Source organism: Miniopterus natalensis, chromosome 18 (genome assembly GCF_054644295.1).
Source record: "Miniopterus natalensis isolate mMinNat1 chromosome 18, mMinNat1.hap1, whole genome shotgun sequence".
NCBI lineage: Eukaryota > Metazoa > Chordata > Mammalia > Chiroptera > Miniopteridae > Miniopterus > Miniopterus natalensis.
In genome coordinates, this window is record NC_142098.1 from 18,589,912 (window position 1) to 18,602,373 (window position 12,462).

The window sequence follows — 12,462 nt, forward strand, 5'->3', positions numbered from 1 at the left end:
ATAATATGTGATACGATGTTGTGCTATGTGACATAATATGGTAACTGTTGTTTATCCACTTTTCTGAACAGAGCATGCATGTATCAAGCCACTTCCCAGAGAAGGTAAAACAGGTCAGAGCAAGCTCGGAACGTAGATAAAAGGGGCCAGTGCTCAGCCGGCACTTGTGTCTCACCCCCAAAAGTGACCAGTCGAGTTCACCCACCAAGCGGCTCAGCCTTACCAGCCCCCGGGCTCCTTGGAGACGTTGTGAATGAGGGCGCCGCGGCAGAAGCTCAGCTCGTCACTCTGCTTAGCTTTGTAGTCATACAGCGCTTTCACGGTTCTCTGAGGCTTTCAGGGAAAACAGAAAAAAAAGGTCAGGCACCGACCTGAGCGGAGGGAGGACTCTGCTTTCACTCTCACGCATTCGGGTGTCAGCAGGGAGCGGAGCGCTTCAGTCCGGGTTCCAGCGCCCTCTGCTGGCAAAGTACTGGCATTGCGAAGGATCCGTAGTCAAGAAAGGTACCGGGGAGGAGGGATGGGGACTGGCCTGGTCAGAGCCAAGGGCACCTCAGAGTCACCCAAAATTGCTGTTTCCTCAACAAAGAAAGGATATGCCTTTCAGATTAAGCCACAGTCACTACCTCTGAAGTCCTCACATGCCCACACTCAACAACCCTCCCAGAAGTTCAAACACCACCATTCCTGGCCATCCTGGGCCTCACCAATTTTACCTAGGCCAGGGGTCCCCTAACTAGACCCCTGCAGGACACTGACATTTTGCAAGAGTAACCGAGGCACTTCTCCACGAAATGCATCAAAAGGTGATCTCTGCATTGGCAGAAACAAATAGGCCAGAACTTACTCAGGGTAAGGTTTTTCTTCAGTGAATTTGCTTTAATGCCTGCTTGGCAAGTATAAATCCATGGCAAAATGAATGCCCATGCAGCAAGCATTAATCGAAAACCTCTAGAACTATGAAATCTGTTTAGATCAGCAACTCCCCACCCCACACCCAAGGAAATGGGAACAGGTTTTACAAGGAATCCAGTAAAACTCCTTAGAGCAGAGGCTATGGAGTCAAACATGTGGGCTCAAATTATTGCTCTGCTCCTTACTACTATATAACCTTGAGGCTCTCCCAGCCTGTTTCCCCATCTGGGAAAGGGGAGTTAAAACTTCACATGCTTCATAGGGCTAGGAAGACTATTAAATGAGATAATGCATGTAATGACAAAAATGACAATATTTATTAAGGGCTAACTATAGTCAAAACACTGCTCTAGGCCTTTTATCTACAGTATCTCCTTTAATTCTCCCATCAACCCTAACAGGTAGGTAGCAATATTATGATGCCCATTTTACAGATGAGGAAACTGAGGTGCAGAGAGATGAAGTATCCTTGCCCAAGATCAACCAGCTGGTAGTGGCCGAGTGCAGAGATGAATCAATTAACACGAGCTATTGCCATAGTTCATGTTATTCCTTAAGCAACCTACTCTGCAAGCTCTGCCATAGGAACCTCCAACCAGAGGCTAAGCAGGTCTCCTGCCCTTGTCTCCCCCACCTGCAAATGGAGCCTGTTCTACCTCAGAATCTTGCTTCAAGGGTGGGCATAAGAATAGGAGCCATGTCTTTCCCCATGAAACTCCACAGGCCACTGCCAGGCTCCAAGGCCACAAGGAAGATATAGCCAGTGGCAGAGGCGGAGGTGCCATATAATAGCTTCCACAGGGAGCAAGTCTCCAGCCTGACAGATAGTCCCTCATGAACTACACAGAAACAAGCCACCCATCGGATGACCAAGTAAGCAGCAGCAATGCAAAGTGGCTAAGAGCACACAACTCAAGCACGGCCAGCATGGCTCAGTGGTTGAGCATCTACCCATGAACCAGAAGATGGTGGTTCGGTTCCCAGTCAGGGCACATGCCTGGGTTGTGGGCTTGATTCCCAGTAGGGCGCATGCAGGAGGCAGCCGATCAGTGAGTCTCATCATTGATGTTTCTCTCTCCCCCTCCCTTCCTCTCTCTGAAATCAATACAAAACATATTTAAGAGCACACACCTCAAAGCCAGACTGCCTGGGTCCACATTCCAGCTCCATACCTTCCTAGCTATGTGACCTCAGCAATTATTCAACTTCTGAGTGCCTCAGTTTCCTCATCTTTATTATGGACGCAAAAATAGTAGCCAGTGTATGGGGGCTGCTGTGAGGATTAATGAGTTGTCAGGTGCTTAGAACAAAGCTTGATGTGTGGTCACTGATATGTGACCTGTTATTATTGATCTCATCATTCCAGTTCTAAGAACTTATCCAAAGGAAATAATGCAAAAGATGCCCAAAGCCTCATATATGAAGAAGTTCATTTTAGGGTTAACTCAGAAGAGCAGAAGACCAGAAATAATCCAAATGGCTACTGACAGGGACACAGCTAAACTGGCACAGCCACCCAGAATATTCTGCAGCATTGAAAACATTCCTTTTAAAGTTAAAATTCCAAGCCATGTATCTTACCTCAATGACTTGGCCTACCAGGTTAGACAAAAACGGTCATTAAGAAGATTGGCGGTGGAAAAGCCCACACGTGGCCAAGTGGCAAGTGACCAAAGCAGAATAAAAATGACAGATGCAGGTGGCGGTGACTGTAAAATACATGCAAAGACCAGAAGACAGAACACCCAACAAAAGTGCAGATGGCTACTGTGTTAGGGTGGTAAGACTAGGACCAATTATTTTTCTGGTTTTCAAAATGGGTTTTTTATTGTTATATTATTTTTCAACCATAATAGTAATAATTTTATCTCCAGGCATTCACCTCAGTTGGGCAACTTGCAGTCAAATTCAGCACTCGGTCATGTTGTGCTTGGCTCATGTAGTATAGGAAGATTTTCTCTACAACTTAATCTAGTTGCCAGGATTTAGAAATAGGGAGATTTCCAATAAAACATCTAAATTATCAGCTTAAGAAATCAGAAGACCTGGCCTGCTTTCTGGAAAGGCTACGATTGGCTGCTCCTGGGGAGTGGCTGCCCCTGAGACAGGCGGTGTATTCCATAGTTTACCAGGGTCTCCACCATCCCCTGCCATCTGGCTGGCATGAGGCCATGCTATCCTCATTACCAAAGCATCCATTACTTCTAATAAAAGTTTTTGCTGTCAAGCTGACGCATTTCGCACACAGCTCCATTTGCTGACAACTTTTCAAGACTTTATGTCTCACTGAAAGGTACTTATGTTCTGGATTTCTACAGAGCCCACCAGTGTGGCCCCTTCCTGATTGAGAACTATATACTAATCAGGTGCCAGACAGTCCCCCCAAACAGAAAATTCACATCCCTCCTCCTCTGCAGGCTCAAGCTACACTTGCGATGAAACCAGAGGGAGGAGGAGCTGGGGGCTGAGAGTAAAATCCAGCCCTACCTGCAGGAAATCACACCACAGCCAGGGTAGGAATGTGAGATAGGGCTCGCACTGCAAGGTCAGTGAACCAGAGGGAGTTTATAAACACCACCAACTCAGTCGGTGGGCAAGAAACATTTGAAAGGCTTTTAATTAGAAGCTGTGTGGCCCAAAGGTGATTCATCAAACCTCAGCAAGGCACAATTGCATTTGGAAGAAATTCTATTAACCTCTTCCCTGAAACTAGATGTCATATTGTCAATCATCATTTCCTAAAAAAAAAAAAAAAAAAAAGAAAAAGGAAAAAAAATTTTTGGCCAAGTTTCCCAAAATGTTTCCTCGTCCTATTATGACCGGGGTGGACTCCATGTCAATCTAATGACCAGGAAATAGTGTAAATTAAAGGTCGGAACTGTACCATAGAAGGATTGATTTCACTGGGATCCACATACATTCTGCTGACGTCATACAGGGAGTTTATATCTCTTTCCTGAAAAAGAACAGAGAAAAGTAAATGGAACCATCCACGCTCCTGGGCCAGCCCGTACACAGAACAAGGAGTCTAGGTGCCCCTGTGGTTTCCTGCCCTCTGGTAAAAGAGATGAACCCTCACAGTTTCCTCATGCCTTGTGGGTAGAGATAGTTACAAGCTATAAAGAAGTTCCCCAAAACTTGCAAATTTGACCCCAAAATGAAAAAGGCCCTATCCTGGCCTACTATGTTCCAGGCACTGTGTGCCTTTGTGAAGACACAAACCCTGAATGTGCTGGAGCCTGTTGTTGTCTCTTCCTGACCCACATTCAGTGTTGGTTGCTTGAAACTGGCCACCATGGAAGTATTTACACCATGGAAATTGGCAAATGCCAAAAACCAGGGCTTCTTTCCGCAGAGAACTGGTTAAATGTTTGTCTCACACACTGAAAACCCACCCTGCCCTCCCTCTGCCTCTCTTTCTCTGGGCTCCAGCCACATCAGTCACCTTTCTGTCCCTCAGAGTCACCCTAGTGCTTGGGCTGCGGCTGCTCCTCCACCTGGAATCAGCTTCCTTCACAGCAACCATGGCAAATTCACTCCCTGTTCTAGGTTTCTGCTCACATTTTAACCCCCTGCAGGTGGCCGCCTATGGCCTTCTCGACCCCAATCTAACATAACATCCACCCCTATGGCACCATCCTGTTTAATTTTCTTCGCTGTAATTCACACGGTCTGAAGGCACCTTATTTCTGTGACTGCATGTTACCCAGCTCCCCTGCCTAGAACCTAAATTTCCCAAGGGCAGCCTTGTTCCACCGTACTCTCAGGATCTAGAACAGTTCCTGGCACATTTTAGGTGTACCATCAATCTCTCGTTAATAAGTTAATGAATGCACCTGATAGGAACTGAGACAAGGTAATCAGATCAGGTCTGTTTTCTGTTCTGAACCCTCCAATGACTCAGAATAGAAGCCAGTGTCTTACCATGGCCCTGCACCATGCAGTCCCCTACTAATCCCCATCTTTACTAAGTTCTACCCCCACCCTGGCTCACTCAATTCCAGCCACACCAACTTCCTCTCCGCACCTCCAGGCACGTTCTTCCTCCACATAGCTGCATGACTCACTCCTTCACCCCTGCTAATGTCTGCCCAATTGTCTACTCGTGAGATCTTCCCAGACTACCACTGAGAACTGCAACCCCTTCTGCATCACCCTGAATCCACTTATCCGCCTGCCCAGTTTGTTGTCCTCCATAGCACTTATCACCATCTCGCAATGCTCTGTATATTTTTTAAAAATGTATCTCATCTCCCCGACACTAGACTACAAGCAGCATGAGGGCAGGGTCTTTGTGCACTGTGTTCAGTTTCATATCTCGGGGAGCAGAGCAGCATCGGACACACGGGAAGTGCTCAATAAAGGCTTGCTGACTGAATGAACAGATGAAGGGTAAGCTCAGACAAGATTTCCACCAAACAACCGCCTACCATGTTGTAGCGCTCCAGGAGCTCAGGAGTCACGGGGTAGCGCAGTTTCATCTTGCGGTAGAGGGCGTGCTTCTCGTAGTAACTGACGAGCTCCACCAGGCTCTCGAAGTAGGCGGAGGTCCCCAGCACGAAGTGCCGGCCGTCCCGGTTGATTCGACAGTGCTTCACCTTGCCCCGGGCCCTGGAGGGAGAAGGCCACACGGGTGACACTCGGAGATCCCGGCAGCCAGACAACTGCCGTACAACATACAACCCCAGTCACTTAGAGGCAACCTAGTTACCCATCCTTAGGGGACCACATAATACACGGTGCACCATGCCCACGGAATACGACGACGTGGGTCTTTTCAAAACAGAGGGGAGTCTGTACCTCTGAAGAAATACTGCTGAGTGACTCAACTGCTGGCTCCTCTGGCCCTTGCCCTCCTCCCCAACTACAGGACTTGACTTTGGGAACATCCAGATCAGGGTTGGCAAACTATGACCCACAGGCCAAATCTGGCCCACCCTCTGTAATTTTGTAAATAAAGTTTTATTGAAACACATCCGTTTGTGTATTGTCTGTGGCTGTGTGCACTCTACAATGGCTGGGTGGAACGGCTGCAACAGAGACCACATGGCCTGAAAGGCCTAAAATATTTATTTTCTGGTCCTTTACAGAACACGTTTGCCAGTCTCTACTTCATGCCCCAATCCTTAAATCTTTTCTAAAACTGCCCCAATTGGTGCAACAGTGGCATCTGTTTCCCCAAAAAGGAAACAAGTCTTTTATTCCCTCACCCATTTGAAGCAAGAGGCAGGTAAAAAAAAAAACAGAACAGACTCCTCAGCTTTATGAGCTTTTATCAGCAAGAATAGAAACATTTGGGAAAATAGGTTTTGACCTTAACTTTACAGCCAAGAGCATCTTTTTATTAAAACCGTCTAACTGCACAGTTACTACAGGCGAACTACTCGTCTTTTAAAAAATGTTGCACCTCAGAGACATTTTTTATGGTTTTAAAACACAGATCCTGCTTAAGCCATTTCTTCACAAAGCCCTGTAAAACAATGCTAGAAGACGTCTGTTTCACTAGCTTATTTGCAGTGACATTTTAATAATTTAAAAAAAAAAAATACTGCTGAGTAGAAAAACAAGTTGCAGAATAAAACCATAGTATGATCCCATTTGTATTTTTTTAAAAATAGAACAAGACTCCCCACACACAAAAGGGCACTACATATTTTCCATAGGGGTATCAGATATATGTGTAAAAAAATTTTTATCCAGATGGAGACACCAGTTAGAAAACTGTGCTTTCTACCAGGACAAGGATTGAGATGAGCAGGACCACCAGGGGCTTTTAACCTTCACCTCAATGTCTTCATTTTTTATAAGGAGTATATATTTATACATTTAAAAATTTATTTATTTTAAAGTTTTTTTACAAAAGCCCCCGGGGGGCAGGGAGGCGCCAGGATGCTAAGAGTGGGTCAGGTTCTGGTTTCTTCCTCAGGTAACCACTCTGAGCCTGTGTCCTCACCACGGTGCTGGGGACTCGCAGCTCCTGTCTCCTGGCGACTGCCAGGACTGCTGTCTGTCGTGTTACCCAGGGTAAGCCCTTTGCAAGGCGTCCCACACCCAGAGGGTACCCGATAAATGAACAGTTAGGAGGGACAGCATGATGAACCGGGTCTGAACCCCACCTCCAACACTGTCATGGTGGAAACCGGGGGAATCGGGTTTCACGGGGTAGAACTAAAGAACTACAGTCCTAGAGATGGTCGGTCTACACGGCCTCCCCAGGGGCAGTGTTGGATGGCAAGGGAAGCTGGGAGGAAATGAGATCTAGAGCATCACCCATCTGGGCTGCCAGAGATGCCTGGGTTCGAACCCCAGCCTCACTATTTACTGGCTGCGTGTTTCAACAAGTTACTTAACCTCTCTGTGCCTCAGTTTCCTCCTCTGAAAAATAGTGATCATGGTTATAGATCATTAAGAATATAGACCAGTGAGTGCCCAGCACAGTGAAAGCTTTTGTCATTGCTCTTGCCGTCCTTACCGATGACCCTCTAGGGAGAGAACACTGGGCTAAGCCAGCCTCTGAACCCCCCCGGGCCCCAGCCACGTGCTTACCTGAAGGTGATGGCGTAGGAGTCGCTGCCTTCCCGCTTCCGGATGAGGAAGGCGCCGTCCCGGGGGACCCGCATCAGCATGTCCTCCGCTTCTCCGCGACTCAGCCCGTCGTAGTACCATCTGCAGCACAGGCCGGGGAAACGGCAAGTGAGGGGCCGCCCGCAGAGGGGAAACGGCCCCAGAAAGCACCGGGAGACCGGCGGGCCTCCCATCCAAACCCGCCTCTGGAGACAGCAGATTTTAAAAGGCCACCGAGACACGGCCCGGGTGACAGGCGCACGCAGTGGGTCTGCTGGAAGCAACCTTTCCCACCCACCCGCCAGCTCTGAAGAGCCAGCACCCGGGGGTGGCGCAGAAAAGCGGAGGCAGAGAATACAACAGCATTTTAGACTGAGTTGTTTGTTTAGTTGGTCTTTGGTTACTTTTAAGGATATGAAATAGCAAATTGTAAAAGGCAGTATGTATGAACACAGACAAGTGAAAAATAAAGCTGCTCTAAGTTATTCGGCTTGCTAAGAAATGTGCGATTTAACTGCCTCCAGGGTTTTTAAAAACTGGGTTTTTGTTTCCAGGATTGGTTAACCCTTTGCAAGGCGTAACTGATATGCACGTTACCGGGTAAAAAACGAAGGGGAAACCTTCACCATTACCCTTTCCTTGTTCACGTTCAGAACAAACCAGGATGATCTTTGGCAAATAGATATCACTGGGCCAAAATGAGCCTCCAAAAAGCATGGCCCAGGAATTCAGGGTTAGAAAGACACGGCCGAAGGAAGGAAGGGGGAAAAAGAAATGGGCAAAGGTAAGGGGGGGCAGGCATGTGGCACCCTGGGAGCCCGGAGGACCCCCGAGGACTTGGGGCGCCAGCACACCCGCGAGGCTGCCTTTCCCGACTGGTGAACACAAGCCGCCGGGGTGCCTGCCCCGGCGAGCCCCGGGGTGCTGCCCGAGCGCGGGCTCACGTACGGCTTGGACTCGTGGGGGTTGGGGTTGGGCACGGGGTCGGTGAGGCGCAGCTCGAACTCGGCGCAGCGCAGGTGCGTCTCGCGGTAGTGCTGGATGAGCGCGTAGATGCTGGTGAACATGAGGTTGTCAGTCAGGTAGTACTTCATGGTGCCGCCCTCCACGGTGGACCGGATGCGACAGTGCTGGACCCGGCCCGAGCGCCTGGGCAGAGGGACAACACCGGGGCCGGGTCAGGCCCGCCGGCCTTCCTGCACCCCGGCCGTCAGGGAACACAGGCGGGCGCCCCTTTGCTCTTAGGACAGACCCCTAGGCTTCAGCACAGGCTGGTCCTTTTCTGGATTCCAGAACATTCTACCTCACTCCACCCACTGCCCACTTTTACCTACGTAACTCCTACTCTACAGCCAGGCGACCTGGGTTCAAATCCTGACTGCCACATGACCCACCCACTCTGAGCCTCTGTATTATTGTCTTAGTGGCTGAACAGGGATACTAACAGCCCCTGCCCCACAGAGCTGTCCTGAGGATAAAACGAGATCCCACACGAACTAGGCCTGGAATGCTGCCTGGCACATGGTAAGAATGTGTTAGTTACCAAGGTGACTTGTATGTTGTTACAGTTTTCACCCTTCAGGTCTCAATTTAAACACCGCTTCTTTCAGGAAGTCTTCCCTGACCACCACCACCCCCAACCTGACATTAGATCCCTCTCTAACAGACTTTCGTAACGTCTTGCATTTTTCTCATTGCACTTACCACCACTACAATTATGTATCACCTGCATGATTAATTTTTCACTGTCTGCCTTCCCCACCAGACTAATCTCCATTAGGACAGAAACCCTGTCTGATCGCTGGTAAATCACAGTGCCTACCACAGAGCAAACACTCAATAAAGATCTTTTAATGGATGAGACATAGATAAATGAATGAGTGAATGAATAAATGACCAAATGAGAAAGCTCATGACAGCTTCGTAAGGCTGCTTCTAGAATCTCTATTTTAGAGGCAAGGAGAGGGAGAATCCAGGAGGGTGAGAGAAGTGCCCAGAGTCCTATCACCTGATCCAGGGCTGGGATTAGGGGAAGGTGAGTGAGGTCATATTGTCTTATGTTGATATTTTGTTCACCACGATTTTTTTTGCATTACTTTTGATTTTTTAAAATATTGCATTAAAATATCACTAATCCTGATTAGTAAGTTTTGGGGGCCTCACCCACCTTACCCAAGTCCTGCCCCACACAGCTCACTAAGTGAAGTCTGGGGTTCCAGTCCAGGCCTGCCCGAGTCTGGCCTGAGCTCCCACTACTTGCTACCCAGCCCCCACCTGGCCAGCTGTGAGGAGGAGGCGGGCACGCCCTGGGCAGGGGGCCATTACCAGAAGGACAGGGTGTAGTCGTTGGGGAATGTCTCGCTCTCCCGCACCAGGAAGGTCCCATCCTTGCCCCCCGTCTCAGAGCAGTATTCCTGCAACAGCTTCTCAGCACTTGTCCTCTTCTCCACCTTCTTATGGAACCACTTCTCCCCAAAATGCAGCTCTGTGGGGGGTGTGTCCTGGGCCACAAAGAGAGGAGGGGTTTCTGAAAGCCTGGACCAGGCCCCCAGCATCACCAGTCTGGGCCCTCTTCACATGCTGACTCGGGGGACCGGGAACAGAGGCTGGCCTCAGCTTGCCCTCTCCCCAAGAGGTCTGGGAGAACACTTCCCACTGCCCTCCCCGCCTGCCAGCCTACTCCAAACAGCCCCATCTGAGGCAGCCTCCTGGGGTCCTGAGGCAAAGAGGAAGGGTCCCCCAGTGCAGCCCTCACTCCATCACAAGGGAGGTCTGAGAGCCATGGTGCCCTGGGAGTGACCTTCAAGGAACAAGGGGTGGGCCAGACAGAGCACCCAGACGCCCCGTCCTCTGGGGGGAGCACATACCACTCAGGCCCTTCGGAGAGCAGGGAAGACCCTTGGACCTCACTGGTGACGCCCCTGGGCCAGCCGGCCAGCCAGTCAGAGAAGAGCCAGGGAGGCCTTGGTACCCAAAGAGGCAGCTCCTTGTGTCCAGGCCCGGTGGCCGCAGGATGAGAGGAGCCACCTAGGAGGCCTCCACCTACCTGGGGCAGTTCCTCTTCCACAGTCTGTTCAATGTCATCGCTGAAGGACAGCTTGGCATCTGCGACGGCGCAATAGTGCCGAGTCCATTTCTAGAAAGTAAAACCAGAGTTAACTCGTCCCCTAAGTCTCTACCCCATCAACTGTGGGGCCCAGGCCCCTGCTGGGCGTCATCACCCCAGCATCCCCCTGGGGGTTCGCCTTTCCCACTTCTGTAGACATTCGTGGTGGTTTCACAGAATTCGATCCCCTTTGAGAAATGGCTTTAAAAACATCTATTTTCGGTTTCTTTTGGCATTTCAGAAATTCTTTACTCAGTGTATCCCAGGGTAGATATGACTTGCTGTGAAATTTCTGTTTCATATTTAAATTGAAGCCTTTATGAATGATGGGATTGTTTTTTATGCTGTGAAATTTCTGTTTCATATTTAATTGAAGCCTTTATGAATGATGGGATTGTTTTTGATGTCCTCATGACTGTCTTTTTCTATTTCATTCAGTTTTTAAAGCTTGCAGGATTTCTCAGCTAGTTTGTTTAGAGAACCTTTCTTCAACACTGAATTGTGACTTGATTCTTTAAATTTTAACCATTTTTTATATTTTTAAAAATTTATTTTATTGTTGCAAGTATTACAGATGTCCCCCATTTTTCTCCCCTTTACCCCTCTCCCCCCATCTCTCACCCCTCCCCAGTTCTTCCCCTGTCTACTGTCTGTGTCCATGATGAACAAGAGAGGACCACAGACATGGAAGCATGAAACAAATTTTAAACATTTTTAAGTTTATTTCTAGGATATAAGAATAGACAATAAAAAATACTCAAATGGATTTGCATGTTAGGTTACAGGACGTGAGAAGTGGTGTTAGTGCTCAAAATGCCTTCTTCTCATCAAAAAAATAAGGTTGCCAGTGGAACTGCCTCGGATTGGAAGACTGTAAGGAGTTAGGGCCACTATGCCTTGCTGTACCCTGAGTTGGTTCTTGGACCAGAAAAAGGACATTCGTGGACAAACTGGTGATATCGGAATAAGGCCCATGAATTAGTATTGTGCCAGTGTTAACGTCCTGGTTACAGTAAGTATACTCCGATTATGTAGGATGTCAGTATTTGGGGAATTCAGATGAAAGGTATATTCTTTGTGTGGGGGGGATGTAAATATATAGTATGTTATACGGAATACAAAATTATTTCAAAATAAAGCATTAAAACTACAAAAGAAAAACCAAGTTTCATTATAATGGTAAATTCACTAGGGTCAAAATGACAGTAAGACAGGAATATTCTGAGCCTTCCAGCAGGCCTGGGATACATTCAAGGCTCTGAGAAGGGCTGCAAAAGACTCACCAGGTCAATGGGATCCCACATGTACAGTTCACCCTGTTGCTTCTGCTCATCTTTCTTGTCCTCCATGTTGACATCGACATCACCTCGGGGGCCCAGCTTCTTATGCTGAGGGGAAAGGTAGAGACAGCCTGTCTCCCTTGAGACTCGGGTTCAGGGTGTTTGAGCCAGCAAGCACCCATCTGCCGCGTCACCCCGCGGGGCCTTTGCACTGCCTCTCCTCCCCGCCTAGCCCCGCCTCAGAGGAACTCTCCTCAGCGACTTGATCTGAAATAACCCGCACTCCCCTTCCTCCCCCTTCACTCTCTAGCCCCTGGTAGTTATTTTTCATTCTTAGTCTCATGTGTTTCTATGTATCTGTCTTCGATCTTCTCTGCTAGAATATAAGTCCCATGAGGACCATTAATAAGGACCATTAAAAATGGTTAAAAGTTCCCTGGGACTTTGTTTCGTTCCTGTCGAACCTCCTGTGCTAGCTCGGCACAGAGGACGCGCGTGATAAATATTCAGTGAATCGATGATACCCCCTGTGTGCCCAACACTCTGCACACAGAAGGAAAGGCAGGATCACAGGGTCCCTTGCAGGTGGTGTGGTTG

The 12,462-nt window shown here is 48.5% G+C and overlaps 1 protein-coding gene across 1 annotated transcript in view; it reads right to left on the reverse strand.

Annotated features, from left to right (window-relative positions):
- Positions 1 to 12,462, reverse strand: part of PLCG2 (phospholipase C gamma 2) — a 121,175-nt gene that overhangs the window by 37,089 nt on the left and 71,624 nt on the right. Inside the window, exons 14-21 of the mRNA XM_016196971.2 lie at positions 11,869 to 11,973; positions 10,526 to 10,615; positions 9,805 to 9,980; positions 8,428 to 8,628; positions 7,462 to 7,581; positions 5,346 to 5,526; positions 3,800 to 3,871; positions 224 to 333 (exon numbers count right to left, since the gene is read on the reverse strand). Of these exons, the coding sequence (XP_016052457.1) occupies positions 224 to 333; positions 3,800 to 3,871; positions 5,346 to 5,526; positions 7,462 to 7,581; positions 8,428 to 8,628; positions 9,805 to 9,980; positions 10,526 to 10,615; positions 11,869 to 11,973 (1,055 nt within the window). The remainder of the gene's footprint in view (positions 1 to 223; positions 334 to 3,799; positions 3,872 to 5,345; positions 5,527 to 7,461; positions 7,582 to 8,427; positions 8,629 to 9,804; positions 9,981 to 10,525; positions 10,616 to 11,868; positions 11,974 to 12,462) is intronic.